This window comes from Artemia sp. Qi Xiang Cuo, chromosome 9 (genome assembly GCF_049724085.1).
Source record: "Artemia sp. Qi Xiang Cuo chromosome 9, ASM4972408v1, whole genome shotgun sequence".
Taxonomy (NCBI): domain Eukaryota; kingdom Metazoa; phylum Arthropoda; class Branchiopoda; order Anostraca; family Artemiidae; genus Artemia; species Artemia sp. Qi Xiang Cuo.
The window spans coordinates 15,174,014-15,199,488 of record NC_142802.1 but is presented as its reverse complement, the minus strand read 5'-3'; the positions used below and the strand labels follow the sequence as shown (position 1 = coordinate 15,199,488).

The 25,475-nt window shown below is 34.7% G+C and overlaps 1 protein-coding gene across 2 annotated transcripts; it reads right to left on the bottom strand.

The window, feature by feature from the left end:
* Positions 1 to 1,155: 1,155 nt before the first annotated feature.
* Positions 1,156 to 9,472, bottom strand: LOC148948354 (uncharacterized). Of its 2 annotated transcripts, none has more exons than XM_089093896.1 (2): positions 9,260 to 9,472; positions 1,156 to 4,225 (listed from the first exon to the last, which is right to left on the bottom strand). In XM_089093896.1, the coding sequence occupies exon 2, from the start codon at positions 3,968 to 3,970 to the stop codon at positions 2,870 to 2,872; it is 1,101 nt and encodes a 366-aa protein (XP_088950022.1). In that variant the 5' UTR covers positions 3,971 to 4,225; positions 9,260 to 9,472; the 3' UTR covers positions 1,156 to 2,869. The 2 variants fall into 2 exon arrangements, with proteins under 2 accessions (XP_088950022.1, XP_088950023.1); XM_089093897.1 differs by having other exon boundaries at positions 9,406 to 9,472.
* Between the last annotated feature and the right edge of the window lie 16,003 nt (positions 9,473 to 25,475).

Sequence of the window (25,475 nt, the reverse complement as noted above, 5' to 3'; positions counted from 1 at the left end):
AAGATGTTTGAATTTTGAAGCAATCAAACAGTTCATGGTAATGAACTCTATAGTAATAATAGCTCCTTGTCTCAATAGTAACCGAAACTCTAAAGAACAAAATTTTGATACCAATAGATACATCAAAGCAAACACTTCGTGATAACAAACTGTATGTTGTATAGTAAGAGCGACTTGTCTCAATAGTAGAACTTGCTACATCTAGTTCCTTCTGTAATTATAGATAAAGTATTTTTCAATAGTTCCGGGTTGCATCGGTAACTAGGAACCTAAATAAAAGAGATCATTCGAAGAACATACCATTGTATATATTGGACTTAGTTAGCTGCTCGATTCCTTGAAAAAAAATCTTATTTGTCAACTGAAACTAGACTAATTCCTGAAAATTTTAAATAAAATAATTTTATTTAGCTGCAAAATGCAAAAGTATTTATGGTGTCTGAACAACAATTTCCATTTTTTAATTCAAACCAGAAAAATTCTGAAAATTTTAAAATTAGTTTGGTTTTCCTTTTGCTTCAATCGACTCGGTACGCCATTTTTTACGCCATTAATTTTATATCATCTTAGTTCAAACTTTTTGGCTTAACCCGTATATTACGTATCTCTATATTGTTGTCCTATATTTCCAATGAGAAATATTCAATTTTTTTTTATTTTAGTTTTTGGTTCAGAATCTCAAAAGTTATAATGTAAACTGCAAAAATATTTATTATGTCTAACCAATAATACTAATTTTTTAATTCAAACTAGAACAATACCTGACAATTTTTGAATTAGTTTTGTTTTTTGTCTCTGGGAACCAAAATTTTCTTTTTGGCTTAATCGCCAAAGTTATTATGTAAACTGCAAAAATATTTATGATGTCTAACCAATAATAGTAATTTCTTAATTTTAACTACAAAAATACCTGAAAATTTTAAAATTAGTTTTGTTTTATGCTAGGTTTTAGCTACTCGACACGTGGTATAGTGTACATAATAATTTTAAACATTGAAAAAATATGGTCTCACGCAAATGGAAAAAAAGAAAGAATAACCAAAAAAAGCATCAAAATAGAGCAATCCAAATTTATACTAATAAAAAACTTTACTACACAAAAAATAAAGCTAACATCCTGAAATATAAGAAAAGTTTATTTAAAAGAGATAAAAATGCCAACGAACGCAATAGAGCTCGAGCACGCGTAAGGATTGCTACTAAGATGTCTTGTGATCCAGGATTTAAGAAAATAAAATATGACAGATCAAAACAGAGGTATGTAACGGATCAGGGGTATTGAGAAGGGAAAATTGAGACAGCCAAACAAAAGAGCAAGGAACGGTATGATAATAATAAAGATTACCGACACAAACATAAGAAAACAGTTGCTACCAGAATAATGGATAGATACTAGGGTAACAAAAGCTATAATGAAAAAATTAAAACCTCTGCGAGGCTTTACCAAAGAATGCATAAGGACAAAGTTAAAAATGACATTCAGAAGTCCAAGGAGATGGCAAAAATGCATGCTGATCTTCGTAAATTGAGAAACATTTTACGAATGTTTTACCAGTACTACGAAAAGTATTCAAAATTACAGATTAAAGTTCTTTTTGAAAGAGCGGATGCTGTTGAAAAGTCGGCTAGAAATGATCTGGCAAAACTTCATAGTAACATCCAAAAGAAATGTTGTCAGTTTAATGAAAAGCTTCCAAGCTACGGGCTGGCAACATTGGATCAGTTTTTTCTTTAAGAACGACTGTTGAAATACTTGTGCCGCTGGATTGGGAGAATAAGCTTTATTAAAGCACTGAAAAACTTCAGCGTAACGAGTGAGGGGTCAAGGAGGGGATCGCCCTCCTCATACACGGAATAATTTCTTGTTAGTTTTAAGCTTTAATGTTACTCCTAATTTTCAATAAAAAAAAAAAAAATTATTTTTAATTTTGAGGAAATGGGTATCAAAATCCCTATTTCGGTTTTGTTTTTACTTCTCTATAAAATATTACTTTTGAATGTATAGGAAACTGATAGCCAAATAATACTTTTAGAAATATCAATTGACAATATTTGTTGCAGTCTATGTATTTTTCAGCAAGCGGCTTGTCTTTTACCATGCTTCATAAAACCAAAAATAAGTATTATGTGCGCAAAGCAATAATAAAATAGATAAATTAATAGCAACAATACCTTATAGGATTTTATATTTACGGATTTTATATTTCTATTGATTGTGTTACCACCCTGGAGCATTTTCTTGTGTTACAGATTGTTAATAAAACAGTTCATTTATTGACCTGAACACACCTTAGCCAAAAAAAGTAATTAAACTGAGTGAGGATATTATCATATACAAACAATGTCCGTATCGAGAACTGCATACATAAATTCCACTGCAAACAATTATCAGGACAAAATAAATTTTTTATTATTTTCTTTCACATAAAACAGCTTGCTTTACTGATCCAACACAAATGCCTTTGAGTTTCTCGTCGAACGAAACTCCAGTAAATGACGGAGAACCACACAAAAAATGGAAGTCGTCTATGGCATCCAGCAGTTCATTAAACCTTTCTTCCTCGCAAAAATATTCACAACGCAACAGCTCTGAAGCTTTAAGCCTTTTTTGCTGGAATATTTGTTAATTGAATGATCTGCTTGCATTTCTTGCAAATAGTTCGCTGCCTTGGTTTTCTTCACATAAAATGAAATTCTCGTTACAACCACTGCATAGAAAAGTTAGTATATTTTCAACACAGACCGCTCCATTAATTTCTTTATCGAATTATGGAGGGGATTGACAAACAGTACAATGGCATTAAAAATAGTATGCACTTTTAAGATACTGCTGCTTTGCAGCATGTGTTGCGTCTAGAAGCCCCAAGCCTTAATTTGTTGTAATTTCTTCACTTTTCTTTATTGGTCTTCTTGCAACAAGGAATCTCTTTGCACCTACATCATAAGTAAACGTATTGTTACAGCACGAATGATTAAATCTACTAAATGTAAAACATAAAGAAGCCGCTAAATTTTTAGGGGGAATTGGATTTATAGCTGCTCTATTCATTTTAGCAGCTGAAACTAGCTTTGCAACTGCAAGTGCAGCATGATACAATTCATCAGATACTGAATTAATTTGGCTCTTAATCATAGTTTTGAATTCTTTAAAATAATCTTTAAATAATTTCATAATAAACAAAGAAATATAGCATGTTTGAATTTTTGTTGTCAAATCCGCATTTTTATAGTTCGATCGGAGTTTACAAATTTTTCCCAAAACACTTTTTGCTTTGCTATTTTCTTCAAAAACTTCAAGGGTTGGATCAATAAAGTTTTGGGGTGTATACTGGCAAATAAGTCGAATTGTCCAAATTACGTGAATTGTCCATTTACGTGAGCAGACCATGACATAAACACAGCTCTCGCAAGGATAGGGTATATGCACGGGGTAAAAACACTCGTGACAAAGAGAACTGTTCAATACCGAACTTTTTGCCACTGGATCTTCAGCAAGGATCATATCTCCTGGGTATGTATCAGCATTTGCAACCATTGAGAAACCATTACTTTCATCCAAAGACATGGATACAGATTCAGAGATAGACGGGATATCTGCGTTTCTTTTGAAATCCTCTTCCCCAACATATTTCAAAGCAAAGCTAGGGATAAATAATTCGTCATCGGGGTTAAGAGTACAATTGTTCTCCCTTAATGCTCTCAGAAAAGCTGACTGATCCCGCTGAAGAGATATTCCAAGAGGTGCTTCACCTCTTAATTTCTTGAAGCACTCTCTGATTCTTTTACAGAGTTTATTAAATTTGTCTCTTGGGTAGTCATAAGATAATGCTTCAGCTATTGCTTCTAGACATCTTAAATAATAATTTGATTGAAACAAGACAGCTGAAATATTGCCATAGGACAGAGCCAAGTCTTCTTTACATGAAGTGCATTTAGAAGCAGTTTGATATTCCTGAAGAGCTGAATCCATATCCCATGAAACAAACGCCTGGTTCCCTCTTTTTTTGTAAAACCGAAATTTCTCTTTTGATTTTGTCACTATACATTTTTGTGATTAAAAGGATATAAGATCGTCAAAAATCCATAAAGCAATGGGTAAAGATTCCCTGACATTTGGTTTATAAAAAATATGCTTGTTGCCCTTGTGATGATAACATCATTGACATTTTTTCCAGCTTTTTGTGAAATTCTGAAGAGTAGGGTCCAACAACCATGATCGACTATCCTGAAAAAAGAGGGAAAAATCAAGATCGAAACATCAGCGACCCATCAACCTTAGTAGAACTGTGCGGAATCTAGATTGATTGAGAGTGTATACGTGCCCAATCTATGCATATAAAACAGTGAACAATTTCCATACAATAGCAGTATTTTTAGTGACAACTAAACTTTATTTTCCAGTTTCATTCCATACCTAAGATAATACATCAAAAAACAAACCATGGTCTGTGTTTAAAAATCACACAAGGATAAGAATTAGAGGTAAATATATATATATATATATATATATATATATATATATATATATATATATATATATATATAAATATATATATATATATATATATATATATATATATATATATATATATATATATATATATATATATATATATATATATATATATATATATATATATATATATATATATATATATATATATATATATATATATATATATATATATATATATATATATATATATATATATATATATACGACCGCAGCGCATAGTAATCAAAAGTCAATCAACGCATTTTGAAAAAAAAAAACTTCCTAATGATAAAAAATCCCTTTCTGGCATGGGTAACACTGATGTCTGCCTTTTCTTTCTACCGGGGCTAGGGGGTGACCAGAACATCATAGAGAGATGTTTAATGGCTAATTCGAATGGAGATTAAATTTTATAGTGCCCTTTTTAAGTGACAAAAAGATTTAAGGGCAGCTAGCCCCCCTCCTCCTGAGCCTTCATCCCCTAAAGTCGTCTGACAAAAATTTTGAGATAGCCGTTTTTCTCAGTATAGTTGAAAGGTGAAATAACTGAGGCTATTAGGGATAACTTTACCCTCCATAGTCCCTTGGGAAAGGGATGTAAGTGGTATGGGGCGTATCGGTATCGGGTGTCTTTTTCAGTCATGGTTTTGGGGCTTCTATATGATCGTGTGGAGAATATGTCTTTGTTTTGGCTGATTTTGATAATTCTTAACCAACACAGTTTTTTTTTATTATGCCAACAAATCATGATTCATCGCCAAAATTTGATCGATTTTGAGGTGGGATTTTTTGTAGGATTTTAGGTGAGATTTTCCACTAGAAGGGTTTGCCATCTGACACTGATTCAGGAATTGTAATTATTATTTAAGTTAATCTTAAAAGTAAAAGTTTAGTGTGAAAACATCCAGGGGAAGGAGACTGGGGGGACCCCGGATTCCAAATATTTTTTCTGGTGCCCGCAATCCATTCTTTTCTTTTTTTAAAATAAACTTGTCAATTTTTGACTCCTTTGTCATACTCCCCCCCCCCCCCAAGATTTTGCTCTAGATCCACATTTGTATAGGAGAATTACAGTTCTTCACCTTGAGTTCCGTAGAGGTTTGTATACCCTTAAGCAGTAGGCCACAACACTCTGGAGACAATGATTAAGAGTCTTTGGCTGCGTATATAAAAAACAGATGGATGCAATTTAATAAAATTGTATTTGGTGAAGATAGCATTTGGAACATAACAAAGTTGAAACTTTTCAAACAGTTTATGGTAACCGACTGTAAGTAAGGAGCAATGCGGCTCAATAGTAACCAAAACTCTAAGAAACAGTGTTGATAACACTAGACACATCAAAAGATTCGAATGTTGTTGTTGTTGTTTGGGGTTTGACGCGTTCGACCAATCGGTCATATGCGTTCGTATCACTTGATTAATCTGTGCCTTCTGTAATCACTAGCTTGCTTGGGTGTCACTTTAGTCAATAATCATTGAGCCATGTCAGGTATCACTTATTGTGCTATTGGTAGGGGGTCATTCACATGTAGCAAATGCCTGCGTCGAAAAACAATAATCAGAGAAATTCAGCACTGCTTTGTCATAAAACAATTAAAATACAATTGCAACACAATTAAATAAATAATGCCAATATACAACATTCCTGTCACATGCGTCAACTAAAAAAAAAAAAAAAAAAAAAAAAAAAAAAAAAAAAAAAAAAAAAAAACTGATAGAACATAGATAAAAAGAAAAATATACAAATTGTGGTGACTCTAAAATGAGCTAATATAAGGGTGTAAAAAAAAAAAAAAAAAAAAAAAAAAAAAAAAAGAATCTTAAAGGGAATGAACGAAATCAGTAGTCTTAACAAATCTACCTAAAAGGTTTGTGCTTAGTTGTCTAGCCCAAGGAGGAGACGTGTAATGTCCCAAAACAGAGCGCATTGTGAATGAAAGATTCGAATTTTGGTGATCCTTCTTCTGGCAAAAAATCCAAAATCCCACAATTTTGTGCATACGAGGTTGAAACCTTTGCAGTAAGGTTCTCACGTATGCTGAACCTGATGGTGTCATTTTCATCACTTGACATTTTGGGGGTGTGTCCCCCTTTTTTCAAAAATTGGACAAATTTTCTCAGGCTCGTAACTTTTGATGTGTAATATTATATTTGATGAATTTTACATATTTTGAACAAGCATCAAAATTTGATTCTTTTGATGAATATCTTGCCGTGAATGTCCAAAAATGGTGAATGTTGACTTTCACTGGTGAATAACAGCAAACACCAAATACGTCAGTGAAAGATCAAATATTTCATTAGATTTTTGTGCATTCGGACCCTCACCGGTGCATGTCGACAATCACAGATATGCTGGTGAATATCCAAAATAGAGAAAGAAACCACAATTCTTAAAACAAAATCCTTATCAGTAATTGAGGGATAAAATAGGATAAATCAAATCCTTATCTCTGCTTGGATTCAGTCAACTTTGTCGGTCTCCTGCAAATTTTGTGTCAGTTTTATGCAAAGTTTGATGGTGACAGCAACGTTTTTTTTTTTTTTTTTTTTTTTAATTACAATACCCTGATTTATACAGAACTGATACTGCAGTGAATCGTGATCCTTTTTTTCTGAAAAGTTAAGTGCATTAATTGCGGATAAACGAGAATTCATTTGTTTTTATTTTTCTCAAGAAAATCACTCTAAATACTTTCTGAAGTGGTTTCTGCTAAAATTAAACGCAACACTCCATTGGATTATAGACGATTAAAATGTTTGATCTTGTAAAAACTAATGATAAAGAGAAGTTGATTGTGCCATTAAAACTAGGAGAAACGAATATAGAGTTTTATGTTACCAACAAGGAACTATTCAGCATCCTTTACGAAGCTCATATAAGAATAGGCCCGGAGGAAGAACAAGTATGCTTAAAGAGTTGCAAAATAGATAAAAAATTATTACACATAAATCTCAATGTGCTCAAAACACACCATTAGTACGGCATATGGTGAATGTCGACATTCTCAAGTGAAAGTCAGAAATAAGGATATTTCACAAACATTTCGGCCATACACCAAGCGACTATGTTTTTGTTCACATTCACCTGTGAATGTCGACTAGACACTCAACAGAATCCGGGCATTTACGGTAACATATCTATTGTTATCAAGACTGTGTTTCTTAGAGTTTTGGTTACTATTGAGCTGCATCGCTCCTTGCTTACAGTTCATTACCACGAACCATTTGATTCAGGAATGGTAACTTTTACTTCGGTTCATTTTAAAAGTAAAAGTTTATTCCGAAAAGAAATTTATGGTAATTTCGAAAAAAAGCGTATCAGCAGCGCTAATGTGTCTCCTTTTTTCTAGGGCTAGCAGATTACCAGAACATCATACAGAGATTTTTAATTGCTCATTTAAAAGCCATTCCTCATACAAACATGCTTTTTATAAATTCCACCATCTACAAGTGCCATTTGGCACTAAAAATGGCACTTTTAGTGCCGTTTCCCAAGGTTTGGGGCTAGTGGGCTACTATAATATTGTAGACAGGTGTTTAATATCTCATATAAAAGCTATTGCTCTTCTACGTTCTTCCCATAAATTCCACTATCTGCAAGGGCCAAATAGTCCGTTTGGTGCCATGTATCAAGTGGAAAAGCTGGGGCTACTGGGCTACCAAGACTTCTTAGAGGATGTTTAATGGGTGATTTGAAAGCTATTGCTAACTTTTGGTACCATTTCTTGAGTGGAAAAGCTTGGAAGCACCAAACGCTACAACTGTAATAAATATGGTCCAAATCCCTTAATTGGAGGCTTATAAAAATCCTTCCCGTATGCTCCCCGTCCCAGCCCCTCTAGTAAGAGTCTTAAATCGTCTGCTCACTAGCAGGCGACAGCAACATTAGCAGGGCTAGCGGGCTACCAGACCATCGTAGAGAGATGTGTAATGGCTCATTCGAACGGAAATTAAAATTGCTCGTGTCCTTTTTCAGTGACCAAAAGAATTGGACGGAATCTAGCCAACCTCTCTCTGCGCACCTTCCCCCCAAAGTCGTCTGGCCAAAATTTTGAGACAGCCAATTTGTTCTACATAGTTCAAAGGTACAATAAATATGCCTTTGGTGATAATATAACCCTCCATAATCCCTGGGGAAAAGCCTGTATGCGATATTGGGCGTGTCGGTATCGGGCGTTTTTTTTAAATCATAGTTTTGTACCTTGTACATGATACTTTAATTAAAAACGGACAAAGATTAATTAAAAACTAATTATTTCTGAGGGAAGTAAAGAACAAAGTTGAAACTTTTTCTTTCAGTTAGCAGGCCTCTGGGTCCTTTGGGATTTTTTTTTGGATAATAGAATTTTTTATATTTATGGAATAAAAGAACTTGAACTTGATTTGAACAAAAAATTTTACGTCACAGCATATCTAACATGAATCTATAAAACTAGTGCAAATACACGACTGGTGATATTTCTCTATGTTTGCAGTATTATAGAAAACTAGCACTTTACTGAAAATACAAAAGCCAAGTATAAAAATCCAGAATTTTGATTTAGGAGCCAAAAGTGAGTACGTAGCCTCACAACAACAAACTAATCTATAACGCTTTTTATATCTTACACGAGCTGTGATATCAGTAACTTTCAGTATACAATTACAATTATCTTAAAAACTCAGGCATAAAAACAGATATCATTTTAATAAGTCCAAAGTCATTAAACAGCATACAAAAATAATGGATTGATTTATAATGTAACATCTTGGTTTCACCTGGCATTATTCGATATGTAGAACAAATAAACCATAATATGATCTCTGGAAATCCGGCTATTTCTCTCTATATAACAAAGAATTTCAAGTTATGATACAAATTCTACAGCGAGTCTGTAATCCTAATAATATCAAGGTTGCTTCACTTCAAACTTGTCTACAAAATGATCATAAAATATCCTTCTCAGATTCGAGACGACAGTCAACCATTCGACTGAGCTCATTGTCCAGAAGTGATGCCAAATTAAATGAAAAAAAAAAAAAAAAAAATAGGCGACAATCCAAAAGTGCTTTATCTTTTTACTGTTAAAAATGTCTTTAAATGGTGTGTTTTACTGTACCAAGACTCCTATATTGTTTTGTGTTTTGAGTTAAGCACTACTTTTCTATAATCCTACAAACTTATAGAAATATAACCAGTTGGTTTATTTACACTAGATTTATCAATATATGTTATATAGACTGTAAAGTAATAATTTGTTTGTTTTAAGTTTCAACTTCGCTCTTTACCTTCCTTCAGAAAAACTTTTATTTTTTAAATTAATAATAATATATATATATATATATATATATATATATATATATATATATATATATATATATATATATATATATATATATATATATATATATATATATATATATATATATATATATATATATATATATATATATAATTTTAAAAAACAAAGTTGAATGAAGACATCCAGAAAAGGCATTTTAGAAGTCTATAGAGAAGGAGAGAATCCCCTTCCCTGCCCCTTCCCTTGATTGGTGCCATTGTAATTTACGTTAATATTTCTAAAAAGGTCAGATTGACAAGTTGAGGCTAGGTTGCTTCACCTAAAGAGATAACGACTATTGTTTGTTTCCAATGGGTTTGATGGTGTTTGGAATTTGATTCTACGTCTTTAACCGACGGTTTGCTAAACGCTTCAAAACTACGATATTGCATTGCATTATTATTTACATTCGATGCATAACCCATTACTAATGTGGCTACTACTACTAACAGCTTATTGCAGCATCAAGCCACCCAAGGCCAACGCAGCTGCGTAAACTCCTCCGTCCCAATATTTTCAAAGCTTCACTCTTTGCACTGTCCCATATTATTTTTTAAATTAATAATAATAATATATATATATATATATATATATATATATATATATATATATATATATATATATATATATATATATATATATATATATATATATATATATATATATATATATATATATATATATATATATATAATTTTAAAAAACAAAGTTGAATGAAGACATCCAGAAAAGGCATTTTAGAAGTCTATAGAGAAGGAGAGAATCCCCTTCCCTGCCCCTCCCCTTGATTGGTGCCATTGTAATTTACGTTAATATTTCTAAAAAGGTCAGATTGACAAGTTGAGGCTAGGTTGCTTCACCTAAAGAGATAACGACTATTGTTTGTTTCCAATGGGTTTGATGGTGTTTGGAATTTGATTCTACGTCTTTAACCGACGGTTTGCTAAACGCTTCAAAACTACGATATTGCATTGCATTATTATTTACATTCGATGCATAACCCATTACTAATGTGGCTACTACTACTAACAGCTTATTGCAGCATCAAGCCACCCAAGGCCAACGCAGCTGCGTAAACTCCTCCGTCCCAATATTTTCAAAGCTTCACTCTTTGCACTGTCCCATAAAATTCCGGTTTCCTTCAGACCTCTTCTCACGTCATTTCCGGACGGCCTGCTTTTCATTTGGCTCCTGCAGGATGGCCAAAAAGTACACTCTTTGGCAATCTGTCATCCTTTATCTTTAAAACGAGTCCTAGCCATCACAACTTTACATTTATTATAGCCCTAGAAAGTAGGATAAAACCATGTTTCTTTCACAGCTTGTTTTTTGACAGTCAAGCAGACAACTAAAACCATCCATAGACCATTCCTTTGAAAAATATTCACCAGATCTTCCTTTACCTTTTGAATTTACTACGTTCCAGAGCCATGCTTAACCACTATCATTAATGTAGTTTTCCATATTCCAATCATGGTTTGCCGACTTATCTTCCCATTCTCGTCACCTTTTTTCAACTGAGAAAAAAAAGCCTGGGCCTTACCTATTTTGCTTTTTACATCATCACTACATCCAAAATGTTTACTAATAATACAAATCAGGTAAATAAAGCTATCCACTTGATTAATATTCTCGTTACCCAACATCCCTTCTTCACCTTCATTTATGCCTAGCCTAAGCAACTTGGTTTCCTTACCATGAACTTCCAAATCTATTTTTGCATCCCGAACCCTCAAAACCTCTAACAACTCAATCATTATGCTAACACCTGAGTAGGAATGGTCAGAAGGCGTGGGTGTTACATAATTTATGCATGGATTATTGATCCACTAACGGGTCAATGACAACTTTTTCAAGGTCAATCAGGGGGTGTTTCTAAGCCTAATGGATACAGACGAGAGTGAGGCAATATCTTCACTGATGTTACATAATTTATTCTAAATGTATTGACCCACTAGAAGGGGACTAGATTTCTGAGAAATTGATTACATATTCGGCGGGAAATTATTGATTCGCAAACGGGACAGGATTGCAGTGAAAATAAGGAAGGATTTTTGCTATTGTTGTTATTAGTGTGAGAATAGAATTCAAGGAGTGAGAACAGTTTGACTTTATTCATTAAGATATATTTGTAATAATGAGTGGAATGTTTACACTATTAGAAGTTGATAGTGGAGTTGGTAGCAATGATACAAGAGCATCAAACATTGCGATGGAAATCACGAGAGGATCACGACTTTGTCTGCAATGGGATGAAGTACATGCAAGATATGTGATATCTTTGAGCAAATTTAAAATGGAGGATAAATTATGCTTCGCTGCAAAAGTTGATGTAGCGCATGTGAATAGACTTCAAAGTGCTTTAAGTGCAATAGTGAAGCATATCAAAGACAATAGGCTGTATCGCTAATTGTACATATGTAATATAATTGTTGTAATTATACAATAAAATTGTTTCGAAGTCGAAAATGTCCCTTTATTTTTGTTAGAATAAGTAGAACGATTCATTGTCAGTCTAGAGTCAGCAGATTTGAAGAGATTTGTGACTCTCACCCTAGAGGACATCTATGCTCCAATTGCCACTATGACAAATGTGATCAGTGGGGGAATACTTACCCCGGTATGATTGGAAAGAACCCCAAACGTGATTTTAGTTTATTTCTACGAGATTGGTATCGTCGTGGATTTAAATTATTTTGGGAGGAAGAATCAGGTCTACGATTCAACTGTTGGGGTAACAAGTTAATTTGGTTTCTACGTCATCGTTGTGACGACACTGCCTATTATGACTATAAACCTAGTGATTTTTATTTGGCAGTTACCGATTGTTATTCACCATTTGAAAACACTGTATGTGATATTGCTTCAAATAGACAGATTGAAAAACGCGAATTTCACAATATGAATGCAAATAGTATCATTGACTATACAAAGAGATATGACAAGAGTGAAGTTACATTATACTGTAGAAAATGTGATCCTGACTTTACGGCCAATCAAGATCAATATATTGTGAATTCAAAGGATTTATCAGCATTAGTTGCATACGACAGTTGCCTATACACCGAAGAAGAAATCTAAAGTGAAGAATAAAGACATTGTTGTATATACGTTTTTCATTTATTAATAAACAAATTCACATACATTTTTACGCACTTTACTCGTAGGGCACTAAAATCAATATAATACAGGTCTGAGAGGATATTTTCCACAATAGAGTCGTTCAGACGAGGATTGTCTACATAAATGTTGAGAAACTGCTTGTAAGTATAGCCGCGACATCTGAACACGAAATATAGTAGCGCATGGGAACCACAGCTTTTAGTCGTCAGATCCTGCACTTTCTTCCGATTTTGAATAATAGTTTTCCTACTGTTCACAATATAGTTTCTGATGTGTGGAGCATAGTATGTATAGGGTAGGCCGAGAGGATAAAAAAATTCAATCGTCTTCATTGTTTGAAAGATGCACAACCAATGGCCAGTATTCACAGTCAACGGACTGCTATTAACAATGATTAGGGTATTGTTGGCACTTTGAATTTTTTCAAGATAGTCCAAGGACAGACAATAGAATCTGTATTTGGACATGCAGGGGTCCATATTAAATGCATTGATTATTTGACTCGCGTTCATGGTGCAAGGTCTAGTAGAACACTGCCTTCAGGAGTGATTTCCCAATAGGTTTCAAATTGATTTAGCGAGATTAGTGCAATACTCTCAGCTAATGGGTCGGCAAATGTACACTCTAAACGCACACTCCCCGTTCGTACTATACTCATATCCTGGATGCCAGACAAATCCAATACAATGATACCATGTGTTTTAGCGAACATTTCTTCGGTTATACCATTTTCAAATAGTTATGAATCATGATCTAGGGTTTGCATGGTCAACTCATACAATGCCATATAGGATTTATCAAAAGATAGATTGTAGAGTGGGATTCCATTTACTTTGCAGACAAGAGATGAAAGCCCAAACATTTCAAATTTATGTGGGCATCCAGTCCACGATCCTATTGCACTAGCACTTTTTACAAATGCCAAGGCTAAGTTTGACGGAATTTCGCAATTGATAAAGGATGAGTTGGTGAAGGTACGTGAGCCTGTGGCAATATGACGTTGATTGGTAATTGTATGAGGAACAAGTAGTTTAATATTATTTCCAGAGGCTCTTAGTTTTTTCACCGCCAAAGCAACAGAACTCATAACCTATTGTTTGCGTACATGTAGTATTGCCGAGGTGAGGGAGAGAGTTACATCAGGATTGATAGCAAGTTCTTTTCGTAAAATGAAATTGGATGGAGCAAGCGTCAATTGTATATACACTTTAATATTGGGCGGTAGCCATTGGGGTATATTAAATATTTCATGATATTTTTTCCAACTAGATGTAATTCACTAGTTGTAGCATTTTTAAGTGCATCTGTACTATCAGTATTAGTAATATATTCATATCCATTGGAGGTGCCAATCAATTCCTTGTATGACTTGGGTGTCATCAGCATGAATTGCATATAGCTTGCATAATTTGAGAGATTGTTGCTTGTGCTCACCAGTGTGCAATTTATGTAGACACTGATTTGACGAAATAAACTATGTAATATACAATTTTCATAGGATATTCCATCGGCAAGAATTGGCGAGAGATCGTTCTTTACTGTAATTATTTCTTGACGTCTTCAGAAACAACAACATAATTTTGTGTTTTTCTATTGACGTCATAGCTCTAATAAAACTATGACGACATTCTTTATTTATCTAGTAGGGTTTCAGACAAGGTGGTTTCAATGATGAACTTTTGTTTTAATCTGACTCTATTTTTAGGAGTTCTGGGTGTTTATACTTCTTAGCATTGGGCGTGATCGTTTCTTACTAGGCTGCTAGCTACTGCTGCAACCCGGATTCACATATATAGTTATGAGAGGCAGCGTGGCCGAGTGGTTAAAGGCACTGGTGTTAGTTACCAGTCTCTTCGGAGGCGTGGGTTGAAATCTTACCGCTAATATATACGATTATGATTTATGTACAAAAATCAAATACCTTTGAAAAGACTGCAGTATGAAAAGACATAAAAAATGCAGTTTTGGTGTAAAAATTTATTCTCTTTTAGAAATAATTTATTTTAGTTACTAAAGATTTTTAACCCAATTAATTTCCTTTAAAATGAGTCATTGAACAACTCTCTACGATGTTCCAGTGCCAAGCTATCTGCGGAAAAGAAAGAAAGAAAAAAAGAGAAAGAAAAAATATGCCGTTTGTGGAGAATAACGTGGTTAAAGTCAATTTTCTTGATTTTCTAGCCAATATATTTCCCTTGCTGTTCAAGCCAAGTGACAGAAAGTTTTCTAAATAGGGGTTTCAGACATGGCGGTTCTAATGGCGTAATTTTTATTTTGATCTGACCTTTTTCTTAGGAGTTATGGATTTTTATATTTCTTAACATTGGACGTGATCGTCTCTTACTAGGTTGCTAGCTACCGCTGCAACCCGGATAATGGTGTACTTTTTGTTTTGATCTGACTTTTTTTTAGGAGTTATAGGTTTTTATATTTCTTAACATTGGAAGTGATCGTCTCTTACTATTGTAATTATGTAAACTGCCAAAATATTTATGATATCTGAGCAATAATTTTAATCTTTTAATTCAAACTAGAAAAATACCTGAAAATTTATAACTTAGTTTTATTTTTTGCTAAGATTCAGGTACTTGATACGTGTGTTAAGAAAAATATATACTGATGAATTTCTTATTGTCAATTGGAACAAGTGCATCAAAGCAAGTGTTAAATTTCTGTTTATCATTTAAGATCGATCGTTACCACATAGTGTTTTTAACTCAAATCCTTCTTAGCAGAATGACAAGTTCATCTCCACAGGACCGTGGTAGCTGCTAATACACATATACCATTCAGTATATGGTGTCTAAGATTAAAAAAAAAGTGTGAAAATTATCCCATACGATTTTGGAGCAATTAACTTTTTCTTCTCCCTTATTATTTTATAGAAATTATTTTATAGAAAACATCCAACTTCATAGAACTACATCCAACAACTATGACGTCATTGATCAATATTGTATATAAAAAATTAAGTTTTTCGTAAAAAATAATTAATTTAAAAAAAAAATAACGAATTTATTCGCTCTGACACTTAAATTTTATCAATTTTATCCCGACCTATCCGACAAAAGATGTTGATAATGAATTTATTCATTCTAATTGATAGATTCTATCAATGTTATTCGACGTATCCGACAAATGATATCGATAAATAATGTTAATAAAGAATTTGTTAACTCCGATACTTCAATTCTGTCAGTGTTATCAATTATCTGTCAAAAGACATTGATAAAGAATTTATTCACTCTTATACATAGATTTTCTCAATTTTATCAAGCAAATCTGACAAAAGGTCGATGATATAGAATTTATTCACTCTAATACTTAGATTTTCTGAACGTGTAAAAAGGGAGGCATGAGAAAAAAAGTTGTAAAGAAAATAATCATGTTAAAACAAAAATAAAAAAAAATAAAGGGGGGAGAGGAGCCCAAAACGTTGGAGGGAAGGGCCCCTTGGAGGTTGGGGAGAGGGGGCCCTTGGAGGTTTAGGTCCTTGGTGGTTAGGGTCATTAGTGGTTGCAGTCCTTGATGGTTCAATCACACAATCATCTCACTAGTTGATTTCTAAGGACTTCTAAAGATTGTACTGAATTTCCTTATTAAAATTCTTTTCTCGGCATCTACATCTTTATTAGTTTCAACTTTGAGCACTCCCTAACGTCCAAAACCAGATTATGTAAGAGAGTCCCAAGGGGATAGCGTTGACATGTACCCTGGAAAGGTGCCAAGGAACGTAAAGTGAGCAAATAACATAGCAAGGAGCATAAAGTAAGCAAAATGGAACCTCAATAAAGAATGACCTAGATAAATCTCGTTCAACCTCAAGAGTGCCTTAGGGGATGGCCTTGATAAAGTTCATTCAACATGATACGCTTCAGTGGTTCCTGGCCTCCATAGAAATGGAAGATACTCACTCTCTTTGAAAAGGTGTAGAGCTGCTATGGAATTATTACCTATATGCAAGGGACTACTTCCTCTCTTTGAAAAGGTGTAGAGCTGCTATAGAAGTATTACCTATATGAGAGGGGCTACTTACTCTCTTTGAAAGGGTGTAGAGCTTCATTCAACTTGATACGCTTCAATTTTTCCTAGTGCCCTTGTAGAGAATGACCTAGATAAAGTTCGTTCAACCTCAAGAGTGCCCTAGTGGATGTTCAACCTCAAGCGTACCCTAGGGGATGTTTAACCTCAAGAGTGCCCTAGGGGATGATCTAGCTAAAGTTCATTCAACATTATACGCTTCAGTGGCTCCCCGGGGCGTCTGCAATATGGAACCTCAATAGAGAATGACCTACATAAAGGTCGTTCAACCTCAAGAGTGCCCTAGGGGATGACCTAGATTAAGTTCATTCAAGTTGATACGGTTCAGTGGTTCCTAGGGGCGTCTGCAAAATGGAACATAGATATCTACTGCCGTGACGTAATAATTTTTGTTCAAGTCAAGTTCAAGTTCTTCTATTCCATAAATTTAAAGAACGTCACAATACAAAAAAAATCCCAAAGGACCCAGAGGCCCATTAACAAAAAAAAAATTTCAACTTTGTTCTTTACTTCCCTCAGAAAAAATTGTTTTTAATTAATCTTTGTCCGTTTTTAATCAAAATATCATATAGAAGGTACAAAACTATGATTTAAAAATACCCGATACCGACATGCCCAATACCGCACACAGCCCTTTCTCCAGGGATTATGGAGTGTTATATTACCCCCAAAAGCATATTTATTGTACCTTTGAACTATCTTGAACAAATTGGCTGTCTCAAAATTTTGGTCGGACGACTTTGGGGGGAAGATTTGCAGAGACAGGGGGGCTAGATGCCGCCCCATCCTTTTGGTCACTGAAAAAAGACACGAGCAATTTAAATTTCCGTTCGAATGAGCCATTACACATCTCTCTACGATGTTCTAGTAGCCCTCTAGCCCTGCTAATGTTGCTGTCGCCAGCTAGTGAGCAGACGATTTATGACTCTTACTAGAGGGGCTGGGACGGGGAGCATACGGGATGGGTTTTTATAAGCCTCCACTTAAGGGATTTGGACCATAATTATTACAGTTGTAACGTTTTGTACTTCCAAGTTTTTCCACTCAAGAAATGGTAACAAAAGTGCCGGAACTAAAAGTTAGCAACAGCTTTCAAATCACCCATTAAACATCCTCTAAGAAGTTCTGTTTGCCCAGTAGCCCCAGCTTTTCCACTTGAGACATGGCACCAAAAGTGCTATTTGACCGTTGCAGATAGTGGAATTTATGAGAAGAATTTAGATGAGCAATAGCTTTTATATGAGCTATTAAACACCTGTCTACAATGTTATGTTAGCCCACTAGCCCCACCCCTTCAAAATGGCACTAAAAGTGCCATTTTTAGTGCTAAATGGCACTTGCAGATGGTGGAATTTATAAGAAGCATGTTCTTATGAAAAATGGCTTTTAAATGAGCCATTAAAAATCTCTTTATGATGTTCTGGTTACCTGGTAGCCCTAGAAAAAAGGAGACACATTAGCACTGATGAGACAATTTTTTTTTGAAATTACCATTAATTTCTATTCGCAATAACCTTTTTCTTTTGTAAACGAACCGAAGTAAAAGTAGTCAGGCAATAAGAAATCCGACGATAGATGGTATAAAGCGACCAATCCCTCCATATTATGGAGCTATAAAGTGATCAAACATGTTATATTTGGAACTAGGGACGAGATTGTGTAATGCAATCAGACGGGTTTAGACGATGCATACTTTACCAAGTTAATTCATCTATCAATCTTGGTGTAGTTAACAACTAATGTTTTTGAAAAGGGTAATTACTTGTAGCTCCAATAGCCAAATTAAACTTCCGTTGGTTAAGAACGCGTCACGGATAATTAAAGAATGAGGAATGGAATGTATCAACAATACAAAGAATATACTCAGATACGTAATAGATTTGACGCCTACAAGAGACATTGGTACAAGGTATCGAATAGCTTAATGGGCTTTATATCATTTTGCGTAAAAGCTAACTCTATTTACAAAAACAGGTATAGCATTTGAGAATTGGGCAAATGAAATATTTTCGTACATGACCTTGAAGCTAATGCCTATGTGAAATTACTAATAATATGAACAAAAAAGACCCGAATGCTCTTCTAACAGCAACAGCTAACTATTTCGTGTAATGTACTTATTAACAAGAAAATTTTAAAAGATACTAGCTCAGCATATCAAATTTTTCCATCTGAGTTTGAATTATAGATAGAAGAAACTCTAAACTTGACTTGACTTGACTGAAAAAAAAGATAAATGTTTTTACTTTTATAACTTAAATAAATCAAATAATATTAACATTCTGATTACTAAATATCAGTATATGCATAATAAACTGACAATGCACATTCATTTGTAATTTTTTTAGTAAAGTGCAAATTATGTTCTGGCCTTGGGAAGGCATAGTGGTTTTGAACACAACTTATGTTAATTTCTGCTCGTTTTGTGTTTGACTCGGTTATTTATTGTAATTTCTGTTCGTTTTGGGTTTCATTTATTTATCGATGCTGATTTGCGGTAGTTTCACGCTTCGTATATTATTTGGTTTTATTTTTTGCTCATTTTTGTTTCATGGAGTTCTTTACTTTTCTTTGAAAAACTTATTTTGTGGAAAATATTTTTTCAATTAATTTCTGTTCGTTTTATTTGGACATAGTCTTTTCCGGGAAGAAGAAAATAATATTTTAAATTTTTCGGTTTTTTTAAGACTTTATAATTTGGTCTGCTATTTTTTTGCTGGAGAAACTTTTATAGCAATTTTTAACCACATACACCCTTTTAAAAATCTGGACACAAATAGTAGTGTTTAACTTCGTTTCATATTCTCTAGTTGACCTGAGATGGAAAACTTGACACCAATTGCAAAAAAAAATCTGCTTACTTTCTTTGATAGCTTGGATAAACTTAGGCTATTTTGACTTGGTTAGATTTTAAGAGCAGAAGTAACCCCGAAAGTTTGAACATGATACCCTCAATTGTTCTTGGGATACTGCTAAGATGCCTTATTGACAATTAGCATTAACATAGTGCATTTTGATTTAATCTTAAGGCAACATTTAGTTTTTAAACACAAAGGCAAATGGGTGGAGGCGGGGGGGGTGATGGAGGAAAATTAGCTCTCTCCAACCACTTTCGACTATTAAGAAGGATATCAGCCCTTTCTATTTTCAATCAAATGAACCCTTTTCGAAGTTCCTACGACAACTCCTTTGATTCGAAATGCCCTGGTCTAAACAACAACAACAACAACAAAAAATCATACATTATACCCACATCGATTTTTACTATAAAAGTTTCAAGCCTTCCAATCACTTTCGACTATTAAAAAGGGCACTAGACCTCTCGATTTCCAATCGAATGAGCCCTTTTTGAGTTTCTAGACAACGCTTTCTATAAACACCTTATATACCCCCAGGGCATAAATTACAACCCTTACCCTAAGGGCTGTGAGGGTGGTTGTCATCCTCTAAGATATAATTTCCAGAACTTTCAACTACGTTAAACCAAATGGTTATCTTAAAATTTTGATTGGATGTGTTTGGGAAAATGTTGGGCGTAAGAGGGGTGTTAGTTGCTCTCCCATCCCTTTCAACTATTAAAACTATCCCTTTCAACTAGTCCTTTCAATTTCCAATCAAATGAGCCCTTTCGAAGTTTCTACGACAACACTTTCAATAAAAACCTTATATGCCCTCAGGGCATAACTTAAAACCCTTGCCCTGATGGCTGGGGTTGTCACCCTCAAAGACCTAATTTCCAGAACTTTCTACTACGTTGAACACAATGGCTATCTGAATATTGTATTTGGATTTATTTGGAGGAATGGTGCGCGTGAGAGGTTGGTGAGTTATCTACCAATTACTTTCGCCCATTAAAGACAGCACTAGCCCTCCCAACTCCCTATTGAATGAGCCCCTTTCGAAGTTTATATATGAACTTTAACCGTTAAAACCCTATATGCCCCAAGGCCGTAACTTAAAACCTTTACTCTGTTGCCTCGGGGGGGTTTGTCATCCTTAAATACATAATTTCCCGAACACTCAATTACGTTGAACAAAATAGCTTTCTGTAAATCTTGATTGATTGTGTTTAGGGAAATGGTGGGCGTGGGAAAAGGGGCAATTATTCTCCACTCACTTTCGACTATTAAAAAGGGCAATTTCAATTTCCAAACAAATGAGCATTTTTTTAATTTTTATAAAAACTTTCTATATATATCTTTTATGCCCCCAGGGCATAGCTTACAACCCTTGCATTGAGGGCTCTGAGGGGTTTATCATCCTAAAAGACCTAATTTCTAGAACTTTCGACTACGTTGAACAAAATGGATATATCAAAATTTTGATTGGATCTATTTGGGCAAATGGTGGGTCTGAGAGGGGGGTTAGTTGCACTTTAATCAATTTAGACTATTAAATGGACACCAGTCCTTTCAATTTCCAATTGAAGGATCCCTTTTTGATGTTTGTGCAACATCGCTTTCTATAAAAAACCTTACATACCAGTAGAAGAAAGAGTGCCAGTCCTGGTAGAACACCATATATGGGCATTGACCTACTAACGGGAGTGACAAAACACACTCAGTGAATACAACCGGTACAAGATCGCGTGGCTCTTTCTTGGCCAATCAACGGTTAGAAATACTGGGCTAACAAGGTGACATCACCAGACTTCGGAGAATTTCAACACTGGATTCGCGCAATAGCTCCAAGAGGTCTTGGCAAGCACAACGAATATAAGGAAGCATTTTCAGTATAGTTGATATTAGTGTGAGAATAGAATTTAAGGAGTGAGAACAGTTTGACTATACTCCTATATTTATTCATTGAGATATATTTACAATAATGAGTGGAATGTTTACACTATTGGAAGTTGATAGTGGAGCTGGTAGCAGCAGCACAAGTTATATTGGTAATTGTATATGTGTAATATATATCATTGTGGTAATTATACACACACAATAAAATTGTTACGAAATCGAAAATGTCCCCTTTCTTTTTCGTTAGACTTCTTTTTAGGTTATCAAATATTCTTAAAGTAGAGCGAATCAAGGTTAGTCTAGAGTCAGCAGTGCGAGTGTTAGGATTGAAAAATGAATAAATTTCAGAAAGAGAAAATTAGGTCAAATCTTGTGATTATGGAAAAACATTTGATTCTGGATGATGATTTTCTCGAGTAATCTCTTCAACGGAAGATATTTTCTCAGGAAACACTTTATAATATAATGAAAACTCATTCTACCCCCTTGGACTATTGTATGAAGCTTTTACGATGTAACTTATATACTTTTACTCATTTTATTGATATATTAATTGAAACAAAAAAGAATAATATCGTGGATACACTTTTGAAAACATTGTCATAGATTCTATATAGATGGCCCTCTCTTCGAAACAGATTATGTAACGTCAGAGTGTTACTCCTCTCCTCCCTCCTGTCCCCCTCTGAATTTATCGAACTTGGATCAGTTTCTTTTCGGCTGTTAGAGAGTTGACACCGGAAACCAAAAAATTTTCTATACATGTAAACTATGTATGTATACTTTTGGCAGTTGGTCATCATGTGAGAATTGTACAATTATTGATGAATATAACGAAAAATGACAATTATGCAATAAATGTAAATTACATAGAGGATATGCAGTACAAATTAAAGGCTGTAATTCATGTCTTGAATAGATTTATGACTCTCACCCTAGAGGGCAACTATGCTCCAATTGCCGCTATGACAAATGTGATCAGTGGGAGAATACTTATCCTGGTATGATTGGAAAGAACCCTAAACATGATTTTAGTTTATTTCTACGAGACTGGTATTGTCGTGGCTTTAAATTATTTTGGAAGGAAGAATCAGGTCTACGAATCTACTGTTGGGGTAACAAGACAATTTGGTTTCTACGTCATCGTTGTGACCACACTGCCTATTATGACTATAAACCTAGTGATTTTTATTTGGCTGTTACCGAATGTGATTCACCACTTGAAAACACTATATGTGATATTGCTTCAAATAGACAAACTGAAACACGTGAATTTCACCATATAAATGCAAATAGTATCATTGACTATACAAAGAGATACGATAAGAGGGAAGTTACATTGTAATGTAGAAAATGTAACCCTGACTTTACACCCAATCAGAATCAATATACAGTGAATTCAAATGATCTACCAGCATTAGTGGTTCTCGACAGTTGCCTCCAGCCACGGGCGGGACCCGCCTCCGGGGGGGAGGGGGTCTCAAGGCCGGCCTTAGGACACTGCCTATTATTAGTATTATGCCTATTATGACTGTCTTTCGTTTTTGACCTGAGTAGAGACTGATTAGGGGTGCACTGTTTCTCAACACTTTTAAACCTTTTCCATTTTGTTGAGATTTCAATTGTTCACCAAGGGTTCGCGCACTGGATCTAAGATTTTCTGAAGCACTTTTTTAAAATCCTTGCCAGAGCTCCAATTGTATAGTGTAAAGGATGCAAAATCAGTCGCAGCTGGTACAATATATTTTTTAGCGAGAGATAGTGTACAGCGAAAAAGCTTAGCAAACCATCTGCCAAGACCATAGCCAGACATGGATGAAAGACCTTTGTAATAGTCCATTCCATTGCCCAATCGTCTTGGTCTATGAGTATTAACATAGCAGTCAGTATCAGGACAAATGAATACCACTTTTCTATTAGACATCTTGTTTGTTTTGAACATCGACAACGATGGGTCGAAAATGGCATGTAATCACAGCCAAACCTTTTGGTATTGCTAGGGGATCACCTAATTCAGTTCTTTGTGTTAACTGGCAGAGTTACAAATATGAAATGTTTACGGGGCTTTACTGAAGATGCTTTATATTGTAATGATGAATATGATCTTGATTTGTTTTTCGTTAAAGAACTCGTATAAGGGGGACATTGCTATTGCCAACTCTGGATGTTTCAACAAATGAAGCATAGAGAAATATACAAATGTCCGTGGAGAAGGCAGGCGGGTAGTCAGCAAAAATAAAATTAGTGTTTCCGGCACTTTTACCATTGATTATATTGATTTTAAAGCCAAGAACATCTTTTAGATTATCATTGAGAATAACCTTTTCACCAGCAATGGGTGAACTAATGTAGATCTTGCCCTCTTCCTTTGAATAGTTGAAATGAAAGGCTCCTTTTTTACGAGCGGAAACTCTTTTATTGATAGAAGGACATAAATCATTCATACAAGTGAGTTCTTCGTATGGTAATTCAACATAAGGAAAATCCCTCCAACCGATCATTTGAATATTATGCTGTTCACTATCGGGTGGTGGCGGCCAATCGTTGGGTCTAATTTTTATATCCTATTTGTGATCTTTTCTTAGGATATCATAAATATTTTTGAGAATACAGTCGACAAGAGCCACTTCATACGCGCCGTCAAATTTGATAATGGGAGAGAGTCTCGTCCAAATATAACTTGTTTTATTCGAATTATTGCAGAGAGGGTCGGAGACATTGGACATGAACTTCACACAGAAATCATTAGGCATTGTTAATGTCTTCACTGCAACCCAAGAATCAAAATCAGAGTTTTATCCTAACCAACGAACAAGCAACTGTCTCTTGCCCCTGCAAGTACGGCTCTTTAATATCTTTTCAATATGATAAATTTCACAATGGATACTAACTTTCTGTAGTTCATATTCATTAAAATCACCGAGGATCTGATCATCTTTGGTGTCTCGCAGTCAATATGTCGAGAGTACGGTGTCTAGGATTTTAGACACTTTAAAAAGTTCAGTGCTCCATAAATAATTCCCCTTTTAAAAAATATCGGTGATTCTATTAATTTTAACAGTATCGACATTGACTAAATTAATTGTCACTGCGAATAGGGCAGTTCCCTGTTTGAGAAACACACGCTATCCAATGATACTATCAGCAGAGGATCGCCTGGCCATTAAAAATAAGAAAATATGTTGGGTATGTATGGGGGAATTTGAAGAGGGGACTAAGAGGAAAGGGACTAGGGGAAAAAGACTAAGGGGGTGGGAAGGGGAAAGTCAGAGATCTTGATCACTAATGGCAGGAAATATCCTCAGGGGGTAGTAATTTTCGTGGCGTAGCACACCAATCGTGCAATATGAATGTAAGCCAGCAGTTTTTTATACCAGTCATTCACAAGTCAAGTTACGACTTGAAATTTATTTTACCGGATTTGGCACGAATGCAAAGGGAGGGAGGGGATGCAGATAGCCCATGGGTAAATAACTCATTTACCTACAATATTATACCCAAATCTACTGAGAAGTTGTTGCTTTTAGAATTCAAATGGCAGGCAGTGGATAATGGACATACGTGTTTGAATAAAATCAGTTTTTTAGACTCTTATAGTTTTTTCCCCAAGGCTCTGAGTTCACTAATTCAAGTGCAGAAGAGTGAAAATTTTGATAGTTTCCCTCTGCTTAAACAGCGCTTTCCAGACAGTCAAAAATACGACTTCATGACTTGTAAAGGTATATGTGTATGACCATTACAGCTCCGGTG